Below are 26,916 nucleotides of genomic sequence, written 5' to 3' on the forward strand. Positions count from 1 at the left end.
ACACACATTCACCATCGACTGGCTATAGATATGACTATAGTTTAGGCTAAGCAATTGGCCTAAGATCACAAGCAGAAGATGTGGCAGGAGTAGCCTTCCAGATATTGTTGGACAGCATTTCGTGGCCATGATGGGAGAGGTAAGAGCCCACTGCCCAGCAACAGTTGGAAGGTATCAAATTGGCTACCCCTGCAATGTAACATAGCCCAGGATAAAACCTAGATCAGTTTGGGAGTGCTACCCTCTTTCCCTTGGAAAGTGCAAAACCATGTTTTGCATCTTCACAATATGTAACATTTGGATCTGTGTCTGGACCTATCAATTCCATGCGCCTAATCTGGGTACCATGAAATCTGATGGTGCAGCAGTTTATATAATACGCAAGCATGCTGGCTCTTTAAAAATTGTTGGTAGCACATGTGAATTTTCATCCCTCTCTAGAGCGATTCCCATGACTTGGTCATTAGGGTGTGTATAGGATGGGGTCAGCACACTTTTTCAGTAGGTGGCCGGTCCACTGTCCCTCAGACCTTGGGGGGGGGCTGGACTATATTTGGGGGGGTGAATGGATTCCTATGCCCCACAAATAACCCAGAGATGCATTTTAAATAAAAGCACACATTCTACTCATATAAAAACACCAGACAGGCCCCACAAATAACCTAGAGATGCATTTTAAATAAAAGGACACATTCCACTCATGTAAAAACATGCTGATTCCCGGACCGTCAGTGGGCCAGATTTAGAAGGCCCTGGGCCTTAGTTTGCCTACCCATGGTATAGGACAGGGGTCAGCAACCTTTTTCAGCCATGGGCCGGTCCACCGTCCCTCAGACCATGTGGTGGACCGGACTATATGGGGGGGGGGGAATAAACAAATTCCTATGCCCTACAAATAACCCAGAGATGCATTTTAAATAAAAGCACACATTTCTACTCATGTAAAAACACGCTGATTCCCGGACCGTCCCTGGACCGGATTGAGAAGGCAATTGGGCCGGATCCAGCCCCCAGGCCTTAGTTTGCCTACCCATGGTATAGGACAACTGCTAAAGTTTGGCAAGTCCATGGAGAGACAGAGTGATGTATTAAACAGAGTGCAGACAGGCCTAGTGGCACAATGAAAAGCATGTTGAGCCAATCTAATTAAAAATTTCTGCTCTCCCATTAAGCTTCCTGTGTAATCTTGGGCCAGTCACTATCTCTCAGACAAACCTTCCTTACATGGTTTTAGTGGTGACGGAATAGGGAAAGCCAACACGTACACTGCCCTCAATTCCTTGTAAGAAATGTGAGGTAGAAATGGAATAAGTTGTCCCTGATTACCTCTTCCATTTGCTGAGATTTTTTTTTTCAATAAAATAAAATCTTTTCAAACTTCGTGAATTATCCAGTTTTCTCTATCTAACCCTTTTAATATCTGCTCTTGACTAGGGGAACATCAAATCCAATTGCCTTCCGTAAGAACAGATCAGCTGAATGCACCGCACCCCCTCCCCCTTGTCTGGAATTGGATTTCAGTTAAAATTATCGCTCGTTTTATTAGGACACCTGACATCTCCCTCTCCCCCTCCCCAATTTATTGCAACGCAGTTTGGACGGACTGAGGCTTTCTCTCTGCTATTTCATCCAAAGTCCTTCTGTAATTACACTATTGAAGGCTTTCTGTGGAAAGCAATCGATAAAAAGGGAAACCAAAATACTTCTGTTTTGCAGAGATTACATTTGAAAAATCATTCCGTCTCTGCTTTTAATTTTCTCTTTTGCCTGAAGCTGAGAAACTGAGATCAAAAGCTAAATAGGGGAATAGATTGCATAGGTTTTTTGATGTGGGACCTCTAAGCAAAAGCTGGGCATCAATGATCAATAAATGCAGGGACAACCAAAATGATCAGATGGGTCAGCAATGGATCTTTCTCCCTACTGATTTTTGCGGGACATGGCCTTCAAACGGATCAAAGTTTGCCTTGTGTATTTTTGAAATTTGCATTTATGTTCTTGCACATATACGGTAATAAGATAAACTGGCTTCCACAGTTTAAAGACATTAACATCCTGGAAAGGATTCATGGAAGAGCTACAAAGATTGGGGGGGGGGATAAGCTGTTTTTCCACTTGGACCATGCCCACTTCGACCACACCATTATTTACATTGGCTGTGCCCATTTTAATATGTGGCCTCAGGAAAGTTGATCAGGACTCAATGCAGCACTCAACTCCAATAACATTGAGCTACCCCTAACCCAAATGATGGGTTAACCAGCCATGGCAGACTGGTTAAAAACCACTGTTCTAGAGAAAAGAAGAAGCATCTTAATTCTTTAAAAAGAAGAGAAAGGACCATTGTGCACCCAGTCAACTGAGAACAGTACCAACAGCAATGAATTTAAACTACAGATAAATGTTCTAAGTTGTGAGCGGAGCCCATGGAAGTGTTAGAATTCCTGCTCCATGACTGCAGTCATGGGATTTTTGTCTATCACATCACGGCGTATGTTTTGACTCCACAGAGTGGGAAGTGATGGAGACAGGATGTTTGTGTTACTGTGTTCTGTGAAGTAGGACTGTTGTCCTTTGTTCTTTTTCTCTTTGCTGTCTGATGCTAGAGAGAGAGAGAGAGAGATGTTGCAATGCTCTGTGTGTGTTTCTATGTGTAAATAAAGTAGATTAGCCAAAATGCTGATTTGCTGAGGTCTGTTACTCAAGCTGCAAAGACTCTGCGGATCCCTAAGTGTGTCGATGTCGGTTGGCATCGGTCGCTGTGATGTTCGGGCAGAAGAAAGCTTTTGAAGCTCCCAAACGATCGACCAGGAGGGAGAGAACATGCCAGTCGGGAATCTTTCTCTGCCAGGGTCCTACTCGAGAGGAGGGTGAGCTCCTGACAGGAAGAAGATATACTGACTTGTGGAGAACATTTAAGAATCTCTTTTCTTGGATATTCAGAGTGGGATATGTCAGGGATGTCTTCAGTGTGAGATATCCCATTTTTGGATAGGCGAACAAAGTCTAGGAGGGGTGGGAATGGCAATTTTACTGGCCACCACTAAAAAAAACCAAAAACAACTTGATAGGGTTTTAATTAGCTGGCTCCGTTCAAAGAATGCTTCGTGTCCTGCCCCAGCTAATAGCTTGGTATTAAGGCTGCCAACATCTGGGCTTAATTAAAGGATGCTCCTTCACTTTTAATAGCAGTGTGAAGCCACGGGAGTCATTTCTCTTTCACGGCACTATTTGTCATAGGAGAAGTTGCGCCCCTGAACTTTTTCCCATGAACAAAAGCCCCTGAGTCATTTGCTATCAGAAGGTGGCCACTGATATCTAACTTTCTTTATGTTCCCTTTATGTTCCGCATCTGGAACCAGCTCAATGACTTCCTTTCCTCCCCCCCTACCAAGTTCCAATATGTATTACTGCATGGAAGAATTCCCCCCAAGAAAATCACTTTTATGTGGATGGCATATATTTGCTATTCCATTCCAGCTTCTGGAGCTGTTTACCCAAACTGACTGAAGGAAGATGATTCACCCCACTGATCTCTGAGCATCTACCATGGTGGGTTTCATCATATGAAGCCACTGAAATTTCTGGGATCTGCCTTTAGATGGGATCTGGGTGCTCTTTGGGAACACTGGCATCCCGTAGCGATGGTCTCGGTGCCTTTTTTGCTCCCCTATAGCAGGTGATTTGCACAGCCTTGTTCTTATATTAAAGCAGGCTTTCATTTGAAAGCCAGCCACTATATATAAAAAAAGATATTTTTAATCTCCTCAAGTTGGGGACTGCACTGACGCTCCAGTAATTACTTTTGGAATATATGGCCATTGCTTTTAATTGCTCAGACCTGTTGCCTGAGTCGGTTGTAATACACTGAAGACATCACTCTGTTAATCTCTTCCTGGGTTTGTTCTTTCTTTCTTTCTTTCTTTCTTTCTTTCTTTCTTTCTTTCTTTATTGAGAGGTGTGTCTTCGCACTGAGAAACAGGGAATCCGCCCGTGAGGAAGCAAACCAGAAGCCTAGGAAGATAGACTGCAGGGACACTAGCTGATTAGAGCTTCTTTTAGTTGATTAACTTTAAATGCTTAATCAATGGGAAAAGTCTACTAGGGGATCTATAAGAATAGCTCCAAGAGGGCTCTTTAATAGAATGCGGATGCCCCACAGTGGCCTTTAGCTCTTCACTCCTGGCCCTGGAGCAATCCATCAATGCCTTTTACAGGCAGCCCTATATATGGAGCTTTTTAATGTTTGTTGTTTTATTATGTTTTTATATGTGTTGGAAGCCGCCCAGAGTGTGGCTGTGGCAACCCAGCCAGATGGGCGGGGTATTATTATTATTATTATTATTATTATTATTATTATTATGAAGAGTGCAAACCTCATACCAAGAGGTTCCTGTGCAGACCTACAGAACTCTTGCCGCAAATCTCACATCCAGGGCTCAAGAAATGGGGAAACAACACATTTTGCTTGAGAGGCAACCTGCAAACTACTTTGCAGCAATAGTAGATTCCACACCAGATTCCTTCCCATACTGAACAAACAACATTTCTTTGGAAATACGTACTTTTGAAAGATACGCAGTATGAGATTTCAAGAAAGATTCCTCCGGTTTGCCGATCGTAGCAACAAAAGAGGCAAAGAAATTGCTCCGTTGATAACTCAAACGTTGAAAAGAACGTACTTCCTCTCAGCGATTGTAGCGCTCAAGCCTACATAATGGGGCAAATATAACCTGAAAATACAACAGCACACAAGCAAAAATACAAAAGCAATGCTCAACAGTAATTGTTTCATCTTGCGGCTGTCAAACACTCAACTTACGTGGAAGTGATGTTGCTAAATGCATATCTGAAGCAATAACCTATTTTTGGAACAATTCAAGGTGTGCAATGGGAATTACTGCAAAAAAAACACCCATATTGGTTGTTCTCTTCATGGTATTTCTGAAACAAGATGGTTAGGTTGTGTGATGGCGCTAGGCTCAAGAGGGCAAGGCATCATGAAAACAGCATACCTGGTTGCAACTTGGAAGAAATGAATGGCAGAAATGATACTCCAAAAGAAGCCTCCTTCAGAAAGTGTGTTTTATGTTTTGTAGACAGTGTTATAGCAGGATTAACTGTCTGCTTCAATGCTGTTAGCAGCTGGGGGGGGGGAGATTTCCTGTGGAAATATCTCACCATGTGGAGCAAATAGAAAAGCTTTGTCTATCAGAGCAATATCCTGCTGACCTTAATGGTGATGATTTCTAGAAAAGAAAAAACAAATTTTGTAAATGCACAGTTAAAGCCATTAGATTTGTTGAACTTGTTAACAGAGTACAGACTTGGTAGCCTGTTTCCAAATGTTTGTGTTAGCTTAAGAATGCTGTTAACATTTCAGCTACAGTAGCTTCTGCAGACAGGTCATTTAGCAAACTTAAGCTAAATAAGATTTTTTTAAAGGTCTACAATGTCTCAGGAATGCCTTCTGGATTTGGCCAGACTAAGTATTGAATCAAATATTGCGGGAACAATTGGTTTCATGCTGTGAATTGTATTTTTTCACAAAAAAGGGAAGAAAAGCTCTGTTTTAAAAGCAAATAGTAAGTTTATCTACCTTTTTTTTTTTTACTAATACTAATGTCTTCTGGTGATCTAATCTGCATTGCCATATAAAAGGATGTTTCAGTGTGAATTTTTTCTTCTTATCTGTACTGTAGAATAAACAATGATGTTCAAATCAAATATGCTTCCTTATCTCTGATCCTCTTCTATTTTATTTGTATGTATTTATATTTATCATGGAGGAAGTATAAGAGCATAAGGCCTTAAATGCAGAAAATTAACAGAGCACTCTGCTCCATCCCTGTCTTGTCTTCCATGCCCTTTTTGACCTGTCAGGCTACAGCACACTTTCAACATTTCTCCAATGAAAATAGGGACGTCCTATTCCATCATCATCATCATACCCCACCCATTTGACTGGGTTGCCCCACTCACTCTGGATGGCTTCCAAGATATACAAAAACACAGCAAAGCATTAAACAACTTCCCTATACAGGGCTGCCTTCAGATGTCGTCTAAAGCTTGTATCTATTTATCTCCTTGGCTTATCTCCTTGGCTCGGGGGTCGCATAATTCCATACCCTCCAACATTTCTCAGATGAAAATTGTTGTTGTTGTTTAGTCGTTTAGTCGTGTCCGACTCTTCGTGACCCCATGGACCAGAGAACGCCAGGCACCCCTGTCCTCCACTGCCTCCCGCAGTTTGGTCAAACTCATGCTGGTAACCTCGAAAACACTATCCAGCCATCTCGTCCTCTGTCGCCCCCTTCTCCTTGTGCCCTCCATCTTTCCCAGCATCAGGGTCTTCTCCAGGGAGTCTTCTCTTCTCATGAGGTGGCCAAAGTACTGGAGCCTCAGCTTCACAATCTGTCCTTCCAGTGAGCACTCAGGGCTGATTTCCTTCAGAATGGAGAGGTTTGATCTTCTTGCAGTCCATGGGACTCTCAAGAGTCTCCTCCAGCACCATAATTCAAAAGCATCAATTCTTCGGCGATCAGCCTTCTTTATGGTCCAGCTCTCACTTCCATACATCACTACTGGGAAAACCATAGCTTTAACTATACGAACCTTTGTTGGCAAGGTGATGTCTCTACTTCTCAAGATGCTGTCTAGGCCTGTCATTGCCCTTCTCCCAAGAAGCAGGCGTCTTTTAATTTCGTGACTGCTGTCACCATCTGCAGTGATCATGGAGCCCAAGAAAGTAAAATCACTCACTGCCTCCATTTCTTCCCCTTCTATTTGCCAGGAGGTGATGGGACCAGTGGCCATGATCTTCGTTTTTTTGATGTTGAGCTTCAGACCATATTTTGCGCTCTCCTCTTTCACCCTCATTAAAAGGTTCTTTAATTCCTCCTCACTTTCTGCCATCAAGGTTGTGTCATCTGCATATCTGAGGTTGTTGATATTTCTTCCGGCAATCTTAATTCCGGCTAGGGATTCATCCAGCCCAGCCTTTCGCATGATGAATTCTGCATAAAAGTTAAATAAGCAGAGAGACAAAATACAGCCTTGTTGTACTCCTTTTCCAATTTTGAACCAATCAGTTGTTCCATATCTAGTTCTAACTGTAGCTTCTTGTCCCACATAGAGATTTCTCAGGAGACAGATGAGGTGATCAGGCACTCCCATTTCTTTAAGAACTTGCCATAGTTTGCCGTGGTCGACACAGTCAAAGGCTTTTGCATAGTCAATGAAGCAGAAGTAGATGTCTTTCTGGAACTCTCTAGCTTTCTCCATAATCCAGCACATGTTTGCAATTTGGTCTCTGGTTCCTCTGCCTCTTCTAAATCCAGCTTGCACTTCTGGGAGTTCTCGGTCCACATACTGCTTGAGCCTTCCTTGTAGAATTTTAAGCATAACCTTGCTAGCGTGTGAAATGAGTGCAATTGTGCGGTAGTTGGAGCACTCTTTGGCACTGCCCTTCTTTGGGACTGGGATGTAGACTGATCTTCTCCAATCTTCTGGCCACTGCTGAGTTTTCCAAACTTGCTGGCATATTGAGTGTAGCACCTTAACAGCATCATCTTTTAAAATTTTAAATAGTTCAGCTGGAATACCATCACTTCCACTGGCCTTGTTATTTGCAGTGCTTTCTAAGGCCCATTTGACTTCACTCTCCAGGATGTCTGGCTCAAGGTCAGCAACTACACTACCTGGGGTATACGAGACATCCATTTCTTTCTGGTATAATTCCTCTGTGTATTCTTGCCACCTCTTCTTGATGTCTTCTGCTTCTGTTAGGTCCTTCCCACTTTTGTCCTTTATTATGAAAATCTTTGTACGAAATGTTCCTTTCATATCTCCAATTTTCTTGAACAGATCTCTGGTTCTTCCCATTCTGTTGCTTTCCTCTATTTCTTTGCATTGCTCGTTTAAGAAGGTCTTCTTGTCTCTCCTTGCTATTCTTTGGAAATCTGCATTCAATTTCCTGTATCTATCACTATCTCCCTCGCATTTTGCTTGCCTTCTCTCCCCCGCTATTTGTAAGGCCTCATTGGACAGCCACTTTGCTTTCTTGCATTTCCTTTTCATTGGGATGGTTTTCGTTGCTGCCTCCTGTATAATGTTACGAGCCTCCATCCATAGTTCTTCAGGCACTCTGTCCACCAATCTAAATCCTTAAACCTGTTCCTCACTTCCACTGTGTATTCATAAGGGATTTGACTTAGATTGTATCTTACCGGCCCAGTGGTTTTTCCTACTTTCTTCAGTTTAAGCTTGAATTTTGCTATAAGAAGCTGATGATCTGAGCCACAGTCAGCTCCAGGTCTTGTTTTTGCTAACTGTATAGAGCTTCTCCATCTTTGGCTGCAGAGAATATAATCAATCTGATTTCGATGCTGCCCATCTGGTGATGTCCATGTGTAGAGTCGTCTCTTGCGTTGTTGGAAAAGCGTGTTTGTGATGACCAGCTTGTTCTCTTGACAGAACTCTATTAGCCTTTGCTCTGCTTCGTTTTGATCTCCAAGGCCAAACTTGCCAGTTGTTCCTTTTATCTCTTGACTCCCTACTTTAGCATTCCAATCCCCTATAATGAGAAGAACATCCTTCTTTGGTGTCACTTCTATAAGGTGTTGTAAGTCTTCATAGAATTGGTCTATTTCAGTTTCTTCAGCACCAGTAGTTGGTGCATAAACTTGGATTACTGTGATGTTAAAAGGTCTGCCTTGGATTCGTATCGAGATCATTCTATCATTTTTGAGATTGCATCCCAGTACAGCTTTCGCCACTCTTTTGTTGACTATGAGGGCCACTCCATTTCTTTTATGGGTTTCTTGCCCACAGTAGTAGATATGATGGTCATCCGAACTGAATTCACCCATTCCCGTCCATTTTAGTTCACTGATGCCCAGGATGTCAATATTTATTCTTGCCATCTCATTTTTGACCACCTCCAACTTACCCAGGTTCATGGTTCTTACATTCCAGGTTCCTATGCAATATTTTCCTTTACAGCATTGGACTTTCCTTTCGCTTCCAGGCATATCCGCAACTGAGCGTCCTTTCGGCTTTGGCGCAGCCGCTTCATCAGCTCTGGATCTACTTGTACTTGCCCTCCGCTCTTCCCCAGTAGCATGTTGGACACCTTCCGACCTGAGGGGCTCATCTTCCAGCGTCATAACTTTTATATGCCTGTTGTCTTTGTCCATGGAGTTTTCAGATGAAAATAGGGATGTCCTAAGGGAAGTGGGACATTCCTATAAGGGAAGTGGGAAGTCCTAAGGGAAGTGGGACATTCAAGGATCAAATCCAAAACTGGGATGGCTTCTGTACATCTGGGACTGTCCGAGGAAAACAGAGACACTTGGGTGGGTCTGCTGCAGCTCATGGCATGAAACTACGGTGGATAAAATCAGAATGACTAATAGAGAATGGAAGGGGCCCAAAAGGAACTTTGTACCCCCTGATATAATTCCCTCTGAAATCTCATATGATGACTGGTGAACCTTTTCATACCCCTCAACCGTCCTGATTTAAGCTGGGTCAGTAGATTCCCCAGAATAGCGGGTGGTAGGTGGAGAGGGAATTTTGCTCCATCGGGCAAAGCGAAATGCTTATGCTAATGCAGCAATCCCCTCAGCTATGGTTGCCATACATCCGGATTTTCCTGGACATGTCCTCTTTTTCAGAGGTAAAAATCACCATCCGGGTGGATTTTTAAAATTTTGCAAAATGGTTTATTATTACTTTGTACCACTGTCTGTGACACCCGCAGCCGGTGGAGTGAGTGACATGGCGCGGACTGGGGTGACCTTCCTGGGGCCACTCTAGGACTCATGCCATCTCCGGCGGCGGTGAGGCCTCATGCGTCCTTCCGGGGGCCACTCCAGGTCTTGCGCTGTCCCTGGTGGCCACCAAGCCTGGTGTAGCCTTCCCAGGGCCGCTCTAGGCTTTATGTCCTCTTTTTTGCTCTTCAAAATATGGCAACCCTACCTTAAAAAGGTAAAGGGACCCCTGACCATTAGGTCCAGTCGTGGCCGACTCTGGGGTTGCGGTGCTCATCTCACTTTATTGGCCGAGGGAGCTTGGCCAGCATGACTAAGCCGCTTCTGGCGAACCATAGCAGCACACAGAAACGCCGTTTACCTTCCCGTCGGAGCGGTACCTCTTTATCTACTTGCACTTTGATGTGCTTTCAAACTGCTAGGTTGGCAGGAGCAGGGACCAAGCAACAGGAGCTCACCCCATCGTGGGGATTTGAACCGCCGACCTTCTGATCGGCAAGTCCTAGGCTCTGTGGTTTAACCACAGCGCCACCCGCATCCCTGACCCTACCTTTGCGCTACTTTTAATTGCACCCGAACCTAAGGAAGTTAAGCACAATGTGCATGGTTTATTTGGGGCAGACTGTTTGGGTCTCCTTGGCACATGCCAGTTAGGTTTTGTTTGAGTTCCCCGAGCCTTGCTGATTATGGTGATGTCTGTCAGTAAACTATTCCAAAATGGTGGCGGTCATCCAATGGTCAGCTGGTGGGGGAAGGGGATGACTTCTCCCTGGCTCTGAATGGTCTCTCTGCTGCCTCCTCCTCAGCCTGGAGCCACCACTTCAAAATAGTCCTTTTGCACTGAAAGATGCTGACATGTAAACCCCAGCAAATCAGCGACAGCGACGCTAATGCAATCTCTCCCTCTTTTTAAAAAATTTAAAGGGACTGCTCTGTCAGTAACTTGTTCTGGATTTTGCACAGGTTGCTGTGATTTATGGTCTTTAATTTTCCCCGGCACTTGCTCTTCTTCCTGCCTTCCCCCTCCAGCATGTCAGATGCTTATCTCCCCTTCTCTCTCTCTCTCTCTCTCTCTTTTAATTTGAATCATCCATCTGGCGATTGCCATGATTGGAGAGTTTGCAATACTTGAATGCATTAATGGCCTGACAGCTCTATCGATTTCCTCTCTCCCGTCGCAGAATGCGAGATATATACAAGCCGATAGGCTGCCCCCTTGTCCCTTACTCTCTGAAGGGCTGGTACACTTCTCTGTAGCTAATGTTCCCTTTCTCCGTCACATTTTTGATAGATTGGGAGATGCCATCTCTCTCTTAGACCGAAGATGGATGCTTCCCTGCTCCAAAATCATTTCCCTAGATGCGCGGAAATGTCCTCATTTCCTTTCTCACGGCAGATATGACATGGGTGGTTCGGAGCTTTGGAGTCTTGGGAGACAAGAGATATCTTTGCTGTCCCCTATTCAGAACTTGGTGGAACAGTTCCCATTTAGATCCCATTAAGATTAGTATTTTTAGAAAGAAGATTAATCTCCACTTTAAAGGTTGCAAGCGATGGCGTGCCTCCTGCCTCTGATACCCTCTAGGTCAAAATTCATGTGCTGCAGTTGCACAAAACAGGCGCTTCTTGCTCAGAGGTGAGGAACCTGCAGCACATCAGACGCTGTTGGACTCCAACTCCCATGATCCCTAGCCATTGGCTATACTGACTGAGGCTGATGGGAGTTGGAGTCCAACAACATCTGGCGGGACACAGGCTTTCTAGCCCACTTGTAGCTGCACTTATTTTCAGGTGGCACTTGATACCCACACAGGAACTATAATAATGCCCATGTTGGTTCCTACTGGTCCAAACAACAGACCAGGGAATCAATGAGATCAACATATGTAGCCCACAGCAAAAGTGAAAAAATGTCCAATCAATGTTGCACAAAGCCCTTTTGAAGCTTTGTACCTCTTTTTTTCTTCCAGGCTTCCTCCATTTCTGATTAAGCATTAGGTTGTTGAACTACTGCTGAACTATAACACCGGTCTTGAAAGACCTTCATTGGCTCCCAGTACGTTTCCGAGCACAATTCAAAGTGTTGGTGCTGACCTTTAAAGCCCTAAACAGCCTCGGCCCAGTATACCTGAAGGAGCGTCTCCACCCCCATTGTTCTGCCCAGACGCTAAGGTCCAGTGCCGAGGGCCTTCTGGTGGTTCCTTCATTGAGAGAAGCAAAGCTACAGGGAACCAGGCAGAGGGCCTTCTCAGTAGTGGTGCCCGCCCTGTGGATAAACAACTACCTAACATTTAGAAGACATCTGAAGGCAGCCCTGTTCAGGGAAGTTTTTAATGTGTGACACTTTAATGTATTTGTAATCTTTGTTGTGACACTTTAATGTATTTTTAATCTTTGTTGTGATACTTTAATGTATTTTTAATCTTTGTTGGAAGCTGCCCAGAGTGTCTGGGGAGGCCCAGCCAGATGGGTGGGGTACAAATAAATTATTATAATTATTGCTCGCTTTTATGCAGCCAGAGAGCACTGCGCACACATTTTACCACTCCTCCTTTGGAAGAAGCTATGCAGATTGTCATGGGTGAGATGCTGTGCAGCTGTTTATATGGGCACAAGCTGCTTTTGAGCCTGTATAATCACAGCAAAGTCAGTAGTTCTACATTGCTTTGCCAAGAACAGCTTTCAGGAATGACCCCAGATTTGATTTGATTTTTGGTCCCCGTGCTACCAGTGGGTCCCACTCCCAGCTCCGCCCTCTCCCGTTTCCCAAGACCAATGTTATAAGAATTCTAAGGTCCCAAATATAAAATAAGCATTCATAAATGTACGAGGCAAACACATACATAAGTACATAAACCATGTGTCTGAAATAGTACAGGAGAACAATCCTGAAGTCATCTTGACTCTCCCAAACCATTTTGACTCTCCCAGTGACCTCAAATATTTCTCTGCAAAGAGGAAGGAAATGGGAAAGCCTCGCCATTGTTTTTTGCTTACCTGTCTTAAGGGCATATGTGTGTATGAATAGGGTGATTCTGTGACCTGGATTCAGGAATTAAAGTATTAACCATCACAAAAGAATGGCCAGGCTGCCCAGGTAATGCAATCAGTGACCATTATCAAGTATCCTGGCAGACAGGATTTCTGCTGGATACCATCTCTTTCTGTGATGTATGTCTGATGTTTTTTGGGGGGGTCTTGAGCTACAGGGTGGGCAATTTCAAAAATCTATACAAGGGCTTGTGCACCATTGTTCAGGGTCCCTCCTGCCTCCTGCCTGTGGCGGTGAGCACCCTGTTGCAACAGTTAATAAAGATCAGGCTTACCTTTGCTTCTCAATATTCTCTGCTTGGCCTCTGTTATTTTCTCCTTCCGATGAGGAACCTACCTCAGGACTCTATACGGGCTCTTGGATAACCCATAAGGAAAAGGAGCCATTTTTTTCTTATAACAGTTTCTTATAACACCATCTACACTGCAGTCTAGTAGAAACTCTGGTGGTTGGACCACAGATAGGATTGTGTGTTGGTGTGGGTGTTATGAGAGCCAGTGTGGTGTAGTGGTTAAGAGCGGTAGTCTCGTAATCTGGGGAACCGGGTTCGTGTCTCCGCTCCTCCACATGCAGCTGCTGGGTGACCTTGGGCCAGTCACACTTCTTTGAAGTCTCTCAGCCCCACTCACCTCACAGAGTGTTTGTTGTGGGGGAGGAAGGGAAAGGAGAATGTTAGCCGCTTTGAGACTCCTTAAAGGGAGTGAAAGGCGGGATATCAAATCCAAACTCTTCTTCTCTTCTTCTTCTTATCTACTGAAGTTGTCACCCTGGGCCACCAGGAGGATACTGTAGATAGTTATGCAAATGAAGGATCGAAAGTGACGTTCAATGATTGGATAATTTGTATGCAAATGAAGGATTGAAAGTGACGTTCAGTGATTGGATAGTTTTAGAAAATGGCAACAGTTACATTGTTCTGGAGCTCTATATAAGCAGGCTGACTGAGCTCCTCAGCTCAGTTCTGTTCCAGCTCACAAATAAAGAGCTGCTTTGGAAGAATCGCTGTGTCGTCTGATATGTTCGCCCATAACTTAAGAGTGTGTGTGTTGGATCCTGAGTTCTAGCAGTTCCTGCTTCTCCTTTTGCAATAAATGGAACCCTTTTCTCTTTCAAGCAGATAATTGTTTGTACCAGTGAACCTACTGAGACCGTATCATAGCCAGAGAGTTGCCAAGGAAGGACTGTCTAACACCAACGTTATGTCTATGGTTGCGTACACATAAGCAGTCTGAAACATAAGGTCATTTCCTCCCTGCTGCAAACATCCAAGTCACATTCTTAAGCAGCTGTACAGACCAGAAAAGTAGATGGGAATGTCTTCACCCCATGGCCATTGCCTGATTTGCACCAAACTCCAATTCACTGCGTGTGCGCAGTCACTGCCTGAACTGTACACACCTTCCATTTCTAATAGAATGCAAACTGGTTTGAGGGAAAGCGCATCAAATAGGAATATTTCTCAAGAAGCTAAGGTGTGTCTACAGATGGTGACTAAGGTCACATGTAAAGGTAAAGGTAAAGGGACCCCTGGCCATTAGTTCCAGTCTTGACCGACTCTGGGGTTGCAGCGCTCATCTCGCTTTATTTGCCGAGGGAGTCGGCATAAAGCTTCCGGGTCATGTGGCCAGCATGAACCAGAGCAGTGCACGGAAACGCCGTTTACCTTCCCGCCGGAGCGGTACCTATTTATCTACTTGCACTTTGACATGTTTTCAAACTGCTAGGTTGGCAGGAGCAGGGACCGAGCAACGGGAGTTCACACTGTCGCGGGGATTCAAACCGCCGACCTTCTGACTGGCAAGTCCTAGGCTCTGTGGTTTAACCCACAGCGCCACCCACGTCCCATAATGTCACACGTGCCTGGCTTCAAACACCAGTGGTGGGAGTGCACAGGAGCCAGAGTAAGCTGTCATGTATATGTAGCATATGTTTCTAAGTGCCTTTTGCAAATGATTTTACAGTGCACTAGATCAAAGTTCAATGAGGCTTACTCCTGCATAATAGGTTTGCGGCTTTCATTCCATAAAACGCCAGCTATTCCCCAGTCCATTTGTGGACACAGAATGTTCCTGATGCCTAGTGACAGAGAGACGGGGGCATAGCTGTGCTCTGCATGCAAAAAAATCACACGTTAAATCCCTGGCCTCTCCAAGTAGAGAGATGCCGGGGATTCCTGACAGAGAGACACTGCCCTACCAGTGTTTACAAAACTGAGGTGGGTGACTAAGCATCTGACAAGGTAACTTCTTATGTTCCTAATAGGCAACTAACAGAATGAACCGTTTTCTGTGCAGACGGGGTGAACTACTCTACAGGTATGATTACTTTCACTGCTGGGTGTGTTTGTTTGCCTTTTAATTTTCCCAGTTTATTTAAAAATTGTAATCAAACTGCCCTATTGTGCCTTGCTAGTGTTATTACATACATATCTAAAATGGAATAGGGCTACACATTAGTTGCACTCCTCTTCCTGCTCTGCTGCATAAATGAAGACTGGACACTGAAGCACAACTGTGAATGCAGACGGCCCAATCTGACAAGGCAAATCTATGTACAGGAGCTAATAATGAATGAATGCAAGGCTTCTATGTGCATAGCTAATAATGGATGAATGCCCCATCACCACAACAATCTCCACCTGGGTCCCTGCTGTACTGTCTGGATTCAACTTTTTGAGGTGTCCCCATTATGGGTCACTCAAAACACAGCTAGTGTTGAGAGCGAAGGTGTTGTAGCGGCTAGTGTGATGGGCCATGGGTTCAAATCCTCCCTGGATGATTGTTTTGGCTTTGGTTCTTTCTTTCAGCACAACCTGTTTTACAGGTTTACGAGTATTGAAGGGAGAGAGGAGGACAGACCATGTATATTGCCCTAAATAAGTTTTCCCAATGATTAGAGCCATATCAGGACCTATTTAAGGCAAAGCTGGCATGATGTGTTTGTTAAAGCTATGTACACATCACCGGCTTAAAATACATCTAGGTTGTTTTTTCTCTCAATTTGGACCAAAAGCGGACTTGAAGGTAAAATACAATAAAAACACAAAGTATTTGACAAGGAACAAGAAGAAACAACAGGATAGGTGTGGATTGTGGCTAATGTCGTGTACACACTGCTTCCCTGGAGGTTGAGCAAACAGGTGTGTGTGCATAGCCTAAAAATGTGAACTGGCAAGTTCCTGGTTCCAGCATCACCTCAACCATGCAGGTCAGGGGTGGGGAACCTCTGGCCCTCCAGATGTTGCTAGACTCCAAAAAGCTGGAGCTGATGGGGGCTCACTTTGGATGCCTCCCCCTTTGCTCGGCTAATTGGGTGGAGAAAAGCCAATTGCTTGGGATGCAGAGTGCTGGCAAATAGCGCCCCAAGAGCGTCCTTGCTGCTGTGGAATAAGCGGCAGGGCTTCGTCCCTGCTCCTCCACCAGCGGACATAACCAAACACCCCATCGAGCCAAAGAACCGTGGTTTGCTGTTGCCATTGGAATCCTCAGGACTCCCATTCTTTTAAAAAAAACCAGCGCGGTCTGAGCCAGCTTTGCCCTCCTTTAACAATTCTGACCCTATTCTGTTTCCGTAGCCCAGCCCACCCACCTCACGTAAGCCGGGTTCAATTACCCGGATGCGGAAGTGCTTGCTCTTTTCTCTCTCGGGTGCTGCAGCCGAGAAGTTCAGCATCTCGGTAAGAGGCGTTTGAGATCCGGCGCCATCCGCGGTAAAGCTAGACTTGGGGAGCCGGTAAGAGGGTGATGATGGGGCGCGGGGGTCTTGAGGGCCTGGCGGCGGAGGAATTGGGGGAGGGACTAGCAGAGATCCGGCGGCCAAGACTGTTTAGCGCGCAGCGTCCGAGTAGCCTCTTCTGCCATTTTGATTTCTCTCTTGCAGGTAACCGTCGCCAGAAGCCGTCGCCATGGTGAGTGAAGTGAGAGAAGCGTCTCTCTCCTCCCCCCCCCATCTATTTCCCTCACGATTCGGGCGGAGGTCTTAGAAGTATCGCGAGTTAAGAGGAAGGCAGCCGGTTGTAGAGAGACATCTCTGTTTAATAGGGTTGGGGGACACGTGTGTTGTGCAGCAAGCATGACTATCATTCATACGGAAGAGGGGACACAGTGTGCGTGTCCCGGTAGCTGGACATGTTTGCTGTTGCCCTTTTTGAATAATAATAATTAATACAGTAATTTGTTATTTATACCCAGCCTATCTGGCTGCCCTAGGCAGCTTCCAACAAAATATTAAAAATACATTAAAACATCAGTCATTAAAAACTTCCCTAAACGTTGTTGTTTAGTCGTGTCCGACTCTTCGTGACCCCATGGACCAGAGCACGCCAGGCACTCCTGTCTTCCACCGCCTCCCACAGTTTGGTCAAACTCGTGCTGGTAGCTCCGAGAACACTGTCCAACCATCTCGTCCTCTGTTGTCCCCTTCTCCTTGTGCCCTCCATCTTTCCCAGCGTCAGGGTCTTTTCTTCTCACGAGGTGGACAAAGTATTGGCGCCTCAGCTTCAGGATCTGTCCTTCCAGTGAGCACTCAGGGCTGATTTCCTTAAGAATGGATAGGTTTGATCTTCTTGCAGTCCATGGGACTCTCAAGAGTCTCCTCAGCACCATAATTCAAAAGCATCAATTCTTCGGCGATCAGCCTTCTTTATGGTCCAGCTCTCACTTCCATTCCCTAAACATAGAGCCTAGCTTTTAGATAGTGCCCTTTTCAAAGGGCTTTGGAGCCCTTTTGAATGAAACCAGGAGTGCCTCTAGCACAGCATCTTATTCCTAGCAGTGGCCAGCCGGGTGCCCACCAGCAGGTCTCTGAAGATATCTTTTTAGGGAGCCTTACTCCTCCCCAGTTCGTCTGCAGGCTTGAAATCGGGAAGGCTCTTGAAAAGAAAACAATTGGTGTTTGCAGTTCCTCAAATTCTGCACGCTTACAAGCTATCTATTGTGGGTATTTGTTTGAGATGGGTTTAAGTGCCAAAGGAAAAGGAAAAGAGTCTAGGCTGCAGAACTAAGAGTTGAAGATACCATATATTTGTGCAAGGCATCAAGCTCATATTTAAGGTTGTATTTATTTAATTACAGCCTCGCAAAATCGAAGAGATCAAAGATTTTCTATTGACAGCCAGAAGGAAGGATGCAAAATGTAAGTAGCTGTTTATGACTTAACTGTTTTGTCCCTGTTTCTTGATCTTTTCCTGGAGTGTTTTTCTGTCTTAGATACCTTCTTTATTTTGGCTGGTGCTAAAAATGTAGCACAAATTACTTGGAGTTGCATTAATTATTATGAAGTGGCAGCACTGCGCATTCTGCCCTTTACTTCCTACTATTTCCAAGTCTTGGGCAAAGATACTGTTCTTGCCCAAGACTTGGAAATGGTACAGAGGATTAAAGATTAAAGTTACTAGCCTGCAAGAAATAGTGCTATCTTGTTGGGCTAGTAGAAAAGGGAGTCTCCCACCCCTTTCTATGTTGGGCATGGAGAAGGAAGGTTCTCTCCACTGGCAGCTGTTGGGTTTTTATGCCAAGCATAGTGGAGGGTTGCAATACTTAATAATAGTAATAATAATAATAGCATACTGACCTATATCCATAGGTCTCAGGGTGTTTCACAGGATGAAATTATGACATAAAAACAAAATACATAAACAAAAGCGAAACACAAACAGCCCAATAACCCCCCAACACATTTTAAAGGGGCATTGGATGACAATCAACCAAAGGCCTGGTTAAAGAGGAGTATTTTTGCCTGGTGCCTAAAGGTGTATAATGAAGGCACCAGGCGAACTTCCCTGGGGAAAGCATTCCACAAGACTGCTCCAAGTCCACCAGCCTGCTCACTCATATCCATTACTAGATAAGGACTTTAAAATGCAAGGGTCATCTAAACCCTGCAGCTAATATACCTAGAATTTCCCAGTATGGGTGTACCACATATACAAAGAGAGAAGAACATAGGGAGCTTCCCAGTAGCAGGTTGGCTTACCAGCTGCACTACAGCTTCCAAAGGAGGTCATATCTGGCATGGTACAAACACACAGGTGGACCAAGTCTGGTGCTCTCACTGGTGCATTTGCAACTTGCCCTCTTCCATTAAGCTGCACTGCGAAACCGAAATACAGTGGTACCTCGGGTTAGAGACACTTCAGGTTACAGACTCCGCTAACCCAGAAGTAGTACCTTGAGTTAAGAACTTCATTCAGGATGAGAGCAGAAATCGTGTGGTGGCGGTGCAGCAGCAGCAGGAGGCCCCATTAGCTAAAGTGGTACTTCAGGTTAAGAACAGTTTCAGGTTAAGAACAGACCTCCAGAACGAATTAAGTTCTTAACCCAAGGTACCACTGTACCAGACAGACTCGTAATATTACTATGTGTAATGGTGAGGGTGGGAGAAAAGTAACATAAATCTGCACCAAGTCAAACATTTCAATCTATTGTAATCTAATGTCATGTCGTGAATAATTCAATTCAATGCGCTTTCTGAATAGAGTAATTCAAGTTCTAATTCAGTACCTAAAATAGAGCATAACTTTGAACTTTTTAAAATGTAAAGTGATTGGTAATATGAATGAGGGCGTATCTGTTCCATAAAAGCAAATTGTTTTGACATGGCTCCCCTAACCCCCCAGACTTGGAGGTGTTAGCAGGATTTGGGGCATGGTGGATTCAAGGTGCACAGTTCTTTTGAAGAAGAAAAACTAAGGTGTTTTTAAACAACAAACGTTTCTATAACATCGTAATTAATAACATTTTTGCATTTTTAAAAATCCCAGTGATATTTGTGGTGAAGCCAGTGGTAGTTGAACTGTCTTTAAACTAGCAATATTTTGAGGTTCGTAAAACGAGCTCTTACAAACAGCTTACAGTATAAATTGTTTTTATTTTACCCATTCATATCCATGAATGATTACAGTCTGGATTAACTGCTACATGACTAACTGAAGCAAGGGAAGTTAAATTCCAAGTTGTTAATGCACATAGAGAAAAAGTTTTTCTCCTTCTCTAATAATACCAGAACATCCAACGAGGCTGAACGTTTGAAGATTCAGGACAGGCAAACAAAAATACTTCTTCACACAGAGCATAGTTAGACTATGGAATTTGATAGTGATGGCCACCAACTTTGATGGCCTCAAAAGAAATTGGACAAATTTGTGGAGGTTTATTAGTGGCGACTAGCCATGATTGTTGTAGTCTTTCTCCCCTGTTGGAGGCAGTATGTCTCTGAATACCAGTTGCTCATAATCACAAGTAGGGAAATGCTATTGTGCCCAGGTTCTTCTTGAGGGCCTCCCATAGGCTTCTGGTTGGCATTGTAAGAACAGGATGCTGGAGTAGATGGGCTATTCGCCTGATTCAGCAGACACTTCTATTGTTATGCTAGCTAGTTTATCCAAACTAGAGCCTTTAACCTGTGAAGTTTTCCTCAGTAGTAGATAATTGAAGTTCTAAATTATTGTAGCTATTATGGATTCTCTGTATTTCTCCTAATGCTGGCTCTGAAATCATGTGGCCTGATAATATATATAGTTTGCACAGAATTGAGTTTTTAACTGTTTATCTTGCGTAAAAAAAACCAGGAGTAATGTATGCAAAAGTGTTCCATTCTGATGGCATAGCACATTGCTTTGTATTCTGTTAAGCTAATGCTTAGTAGTTCTTTGCTAAATAGCATCAAAAAGACTTTCATATTGAGCTTAAAGAACAGCATAATTTTCTAAAGTGCGTGTAACATCTGGTTTTAAAAGCAGCACTTAAAATTACTTGAATTGCGAGCAAAGCAAGAAGGTTGTACAAGTGCCTAATTAACTATGAATGTGCTTTAGTTTTCACACTTCTGAAATTAATGTAAATTGGATTTTTCACTGTTCCGGTGCGCTTTATATACGGCATGGAATTGAAAATAACCCCTCTGGTGTCAGAGTGCATAAGAGTCAGGTAGAAAGATACCATTGCTTGTGAAAGATATGTGAAAATTATAAGCAGTTTGTGCTTTTGGAAGTTTAATGAAACTTGACACCCTAGCCAATTTGCAAGATAGTTTTGGTTAGTATCTTTTGAAGTGATGCATTCAAACCCATACAACTTTATGTACCCAAAGAGCCACTCAGGACACCAAAATCTGATTATAAATGTTCCATGAAGATCATTTCTAGAAAGAAACTTAAATTCACATTATGTCCAACTCGCCAGAATCCAAGCACCTTTATACAATTACTCACACTGATCTTGCTACCTACTTCTTTGTAATAGATTTGGAGAACAGAAATAACAAAGCAAAGCTGCATAAGTCTGTAAACATTAATAATTATTATCATTAAGTCAAACGTAATGGATCAAATAATAGCACCAGTCTGGAATTTGGTTAGCTTTTGTGTATTTTTTTTAATGTACGTGTCTTTTTAGAAAAGCTTTTCCCTGATACAAGTTTGTTTCAATATTAATATAGTGAGGGGCATTGTCGTGGCAGGAGACTACATGCATAGGAACAAAATAAATGGCAAAACGGCACTGAAGTACAGATGTCATTTGCTTGTACTCATTATGGGATAAAGCAGGATTTAATCAAATTGTTTGTCTTTAAAGGAGAGTGTATCGTACTAGGCTCCGATTCTGGCTAACCTATTGCTTAATATATTAAGGGTATGTTGCTAACTTCAGTGATATTACATTGTAGCCGTCAAGATCAAGAAGAACAAAGATAACGTGAAGTTCAAGGTCCGTTGCAGCCGGTATCTGTATACGCTGGTCATCACAGACAAGGAAAAGGCTGAAAAACTGAAGCAGTCTCTTCCACCAGGTAATTGAACCATGCAGGAGATTGTTAGTCATGGGAGAAGACTTGGGTGGTGGCAGAGTAGCATCTGGTGCTTCTTGATAGTAACAGAAGGTGGTGGGTATTCTCATGTGTATTATATAAGAAGATCCCCCTTTGAAAGCAACCATGTATGTGACGGCATCCTGTAAAGCAGGGTCAGGAACCTTTTCTGACCAGCAAGATACAGATCTCCAACCCTGATGGGGCAAATCTAACAGAGTAGGGCTGCCCACCTGTTAGTCACTATGATGTCAGGTGATGCTGTGCTTTGAAGTCCCAATTGTCAGAACTTCAAAGCGCAGCATGGGGCCTGGTCCAGCTCAGCCCCTCCCTGTCTCAAGAACCCTGTTTTAGAGTGTTATGGGTACCACCAATGTGGAACCCAGTGGTGGCACTTGCACCCATTTGGAAAATTCTGGTACAGCTAGCTAAAGTAACACATTCAAACCCCTTTCCCCCTACCCTGGTGTGAGAGGAGGGTTGAATCATTACTAACTCCGTTTCAGTTGTGCCCTGAATAGCTATGCTTTTTGGTTAATAAATCCACATTTTTCTTTGTGCCGCATTCTTGTACATGTAAAAACAAGCTGTAGTTTGAAGTGTTTGATAGACACGGATTCAAGAGTTGCATCAATTGGGGGCAGGAATTCAAAGTACAGAAAAAGGGACACCATTCCCTCAGTCGTGCATTCAGCAGGAAGTGTTGGCCTAATAAGGTTGGCTTTTAAAGACTAGTCTAAATGTCACTGGCTTACAAGGAAAACTACTGGACAGAGTAAAGACACTTTGGATATTCAGTGACATTTCATACTAAGCCACAGTAGCAGTTCACATATGAAAAGCCCTGTGAGTGTTCAGGTCACCTGGTTCACAAGCCTGAAAGTCATGCTTCTTTGCACGCTCAGACCTGCTAATAAGCTTCAGCAGCTTGTATCTGGGATATAGATGAAAACCTCTGAGGGTTTGCCAGCCTGATGAGCAGAAGTAATGAGATCAGAATCTGTCTCTTCAGTTTCTCAGCCTCTTTTTCTCCCTTCTCTTTAGGTTTGGCTGTGAAAGAGCTGAAATGAACCAGTCATGCTTGAAATCTTGGCCGTGGATTGTAATAAAGGACTGAACTGTTCTTTCTTCTTGGTGTCCTCTTTTTTCCAAAGGGAAGCATGGGCAGGCTACTGTTTAAGCAGCATTGTTCCTTAGAGGGGAGCAGCTACCTGTCTTCTGCAGGGACTGTGCTCTTCTCGAGAGAGGAGGTGTTGTGATCTTCAGTCAGCTTGCTGGTCCCCTCTTCATCAATCTCAAATTGAATACAAAAAAATAATGGGGTGCTTTCAGTAATCGCTAATAGCTATTCTGGATACCAGTAGAATATATGGCCAACAGTTTGAAGATTTAACAAGCTGATAAACTTGATACACTGCTCTTTAAAATTCCAGAGTTAAAAGATCTGCAGAAAAACACAAGAACTAGCACCCAAATTCAATATGTTTCACAAAACAGCCCCAAGACATTTGCAGAATCTCCAGTGTGAAATCCATGGGCTTAATGGAGGAAGAGAGAATGTTCATTTCTAACTTGGGAGTTGGGTTAATTGGGACTGTTCCATGTACAATCTGACCCTGCTGCTCTCATTACAGCAACAGAGTTGAAGAAACACTCTAATGCGGTTGACATGTTTTATCAAGCATATGGAATAGAGGCATCCTATGTAGATTCTGCTGGAATAAGTAGCATGTGATCCTTGGCATCACATACTGATTCTGATATCACACTCTTATTTCAGTGGCGTCTACCAGGGAGGAAAACATTAAACTCTAGCATGGCTCATTCTAAATGGCCAGAAAGTATAAAGTGTTACTAAGACCACACTAAGGTTGATGTGGCTGTTTTTGTTTTTAAGAGTTCTAAACGCTAATTTCATTGGCTCCAGTTCCTCTTGCAAGCCCCTTTCGGGCCCCATATCCATTGCACCTGGGAACAGACAAAAATAGCAGAGCAACAAGTAAATTTTACTTCTTTACAGTAGCCTAGTTTCTGCACACACTTGTACGCTCCTTTCTATTCTCCATCCAGGCAAAAATGAAGGGCATAGCATGGGGAAGATTGCATGACATCCAGAGGGCTAACGGTGGCTGGTTGGTTTGTATACCTCTCCTCATCTGTAAATATCAGGGAGGTGCACAACATAAAACTAAAATGGGAAAACCACAACATACTTAGTAAAAATAAGAACAACCACAACCAAATTTAACAATGGCATCAGATGTCAATTAGCTAAAGGCCTGTTTGAAAATAAATGTTTTTGCCTAAAAATATATAACGAAGGCTCCAGTGGAACCCTGGGGAGAGCATTCCACAAAACGGGAGCCACTGCAGAAAAGGCCCTGTCTCAGGTTGCCACCCTCCCAACCTCTCATAGAGGGAGGTACAAGAAGGGCCTCGGAGGATGACCTCAGTTCCTAGGCTGCTTCATATGGGGAAAGGCAGTCCTTGTCAGCTCTGAGCCGTTTAAGGGCTTCTAGGTCAAAACACAGATGTTGCATAGTGCCAAATATAACTTGCAGTAGAGTTGGTTTCTGTCTCATCTGCAGATAAGGAACAGAACAGACCTGTTTTAAGATGGAATTTATCCAAGACTGACTGAGCTCATTTTGAAAGACCTAGTTAACCCTAGAAGTTGTTAATGGATAAGGACATAGCTGCTCCAGAGCATATGAAAAAAATGCATTTCCAGCAACTCCGATCTGCAATTTGATGCTAGATCTCTGTTCACCAGGTGTGTGTTCTGAGTCATTGCTAGTGGGGAACCCTATTCACTCCAGGACATACATTTCCTCATGGGTAATGGGGAGGGGGCTGCATGCCAGGGGCAAAACACTTTGGTCAGACTACACCATGCTTCATCCATGCAAGCAAGATGCCTCAGCAGTTTAAGGACTCGCTCCAGCAAGGTAAAATCTCTAGAAGGCAAAAAGGAGGGTGAGTGATGGGTATGGCTGGGGCAGGGAAGCGTTCTCAGCCAAGAAAAAAAAAAGAAGTAATTGGGCAGTTTATAAAGATCTATTGGAAGAAAAAGAAAACAACACTAAAATTTTTTTGAAGAAATTAGGACACATCTGACTGACTGGTTGCAGTATTTTCAGCTAAATGAAACATTTCGAAAGGATAAAGGATTCTCCATGGAACTCTCAAGATTAGAAAAAGACAATACAAATAAAATGCTCTCATATGTATAAACTTCTTGACTGGGAGGTCAAGGAGGAAGTGAAATCTGTTATGGTACAATGGGCTAGAGACGCTACAACATCCAGATGGAATCATGGAAGAGGCTGTGGAGGGAGGACTTTAAATTTACAGCGTGCTACGATTTGAAAGAGAACTGCATGAAGATGCTCTACAGATGGTATTTAACGCCTGTAAAACTCATTAAAATGTATAAAGCTAAATCAAACATCTGTTGGAGATGTGGGGAGGCGGAAGGCACCATGATCCACATGTGGTGGAACTAAAAAAAATAGGGATTTGGGGGAAATAATTTGCAATGAACTTTTAAAAAATGTTTAAATGTTCCTTCCCAAAGAAGCCTGAAGGCTTCCTACTAGGTATAATGAATAATGAAATCCCAAAAAGATTAAGGAAAATATTCATCTATGCGACAGTAGCATTTAGTCTTTTGTTATGTTTTTTTAACCAATAAAGCATTTTTAAAGGAATTCTTCCTTCCAAAAATTGTGTTAAATGAATTATTAGATTTACTGAGAAGCAAAAGAAAATTCCTCATTTACAGCTCTGAATAAGAGGTGACAATAGAATTTAAGGACATTTGTTAAAACTATTGATCAAGGAAGGCTCAAAGTGTCAATTTAAGAAGCATTACATAAAAACCATGCTCCAAGGTATTTGAGAAAAGTTAGGATTTTGCTTGTTACAGTAGAGGCTGTAGATTCTGATAAGATTCCATCTACATTGGTACCTTGGTTCTCAAACTTAATCCATTCCGGAAGTCTGTTCCAAAACCAAAGTGTTCCAAAACCAAGGCCCGCTTTCCCATAGAAAGTAATGCAAAATGGATTAATCCATTCCAGACTTTTAAAAACAACCCCTAAAACAGCAATTTAACATGAATTTTACTATCTAAGGAGACCATTGATCCATAAAATGAAAGCAATAAACAATGTACTGCAGTCACACAATCAATCAATCAATCAATCAGTAGCTGAACTGGGTTCCACACAGACACACAAAAAAGAGCTGCAAAAACAAAAACGCAAAATAAATAGCAAAAACAGACAGACCTCAGTGTACCACTCAAAACAGAAGTGTGGCACTCAAATCGGAAGTGTAACACTCAAAACGGAGCACGTTCAGCTTCTGAAAAATGTTCGCAAACCGGAACACTTACTTTCGGGTTTGCAGTGTTTGAGTTCCAAGTTGTTTGAGTACCAAGACATTTGAGAACCAAGGTACCACTGTATAGAATAAGCCTAGTATTCAACCCTTTTTATTCCTCTTACCCACAAATATATGTGTGCAACTTAAAAGTTTTTGTATTGGTCATTTCCAATTGCACTCACCGTTTTTCTCCCTTATTTGGCAAATCCCCCATCAGGCGTAAAATGTTACGTGCAAAAGCTGCCAGCCAAGAAACCTCTGTGGTTGGAGAGTGATGGGACCATGTGGCTGAGGTGTGAAAGTTGCTGTTTCTGAAATAGCACAGAGCGAGTCACTCATTTTTATTTTTATTTTTTCCAGACATCTTTATTGAAAGTTTAAAAGTACATAATTATATGTGCACTAAACACGATGAGACGTAAAGAAAAGACAGAAAAGGAAAAAGAGAAACAGCACCCACGTAGAAGGGAAAATAAAGGGGGGAGGGGAAAACCCAAAACCATACTATACAAAGTTGTTACAGTGGTACCTCGGGTTAAGAACTTAATTCATTCTGGAGGTCCATTCTTAACCTGAAACTGTTCTTAACCTGAGGTACCACTTTAGCTAATGGGGCCTCCTGCTGCCGCATGATTTCTGTTCTCATCCTGAGGTAAAGTTCTTAACCCGAGGTACTATTTCTGGGTTAGCAGAGTCTGTAACCTGAAGCGTCTGTAACCCGAGGTACCACTGTATTGTACTTCACCAGATCTTAACCTGTTACAGTATTTGTAAGAATGGATTCCAAATATCATTGAATTTGTCCATGGTAAGTCTGCATTTATATGCATGTTGTTCACATGTTGCGAGTTTGTATAAGTCTTCAATCCAATCGTAGAAGAGAGCCACATTTTTATT

The 26,916-nt window shown here is 43.2% G+C and overlaps 1 protein-coding gene across 2 annotated transcripts; it reads left to right on the top strand.

The window, feature by feature from the left end:
• Positions 1-16,402: 16,402 nt before the first annotated feature.
• On the top strand, positions 16,403-22,753 carry RPL38 (ribosomal protein L38). Of its 2 annotated transcripts, none has more exons than XM_053375447.1 (5): positions 16,403-16,501; positions 16,705-16,732; positions 17,898-17,958; positions 21,490-21,612; positions 22,675-22,753. In XM_053375447.1, exons 2-5 carry the CDS (start codon positions 16,730-16,732, stop codon positions 22,698-22,700), a joined length of 213 nt encoding a protein of 70 aa, XP_053231422.1. In that variant the 5' UTR covers positions 16,403-16,501; positions 16,705-16,729; the 3' UTR covers positions 22,701-22,753. The 2 variants fall into 2 exon arrangements, with proteins under 2 accessions (XP_053231422.1, XP_053231423.1); XM_053375448.1 differs by having other exon boundaries at positions 16,487-16,557.
• The last annotated feature ends 4,163 nt before the right edge of the window (positions 22,754-26,916 follow it).

Source organism: Podarcis raffonei, chromosome 2, assembly GCF_027172205.1.
Source record: "Podarcis raffonei isolate rPodRaf1 chromosome 2, rPodRaf1.pri, whole genome shotgun sequence".
NCBI classification, from domain to species: Eukaryota; Metazoa; Chordata; class Lepidosauria; order Squamata; family Lacertidae; genus Podarcis; species Podarcis raffonei.

What these genes read in the sequence shown, in the direction of transcription:
- RPL38 (XM_053375447.1), top strand. An exon ending in CAGAAGGAAGGATGCAAAAT is followed by an intron (nt 17,959 to 21,489) that starts GTAAGTAGCTGT and finishes ATTACATTGTAG; the next exon opens with CCGTCAAGATCAAGAAGAAC. An exon ending in GAAGCAGTCTCTTCCACCAG is followed by an intron (nt 21,613 to 22,674) that starts GTAATTGAACCA and finishes CCTTCTCTTTAG; the next exon opens with GTTTGGCTGTGAAAGAGCTG.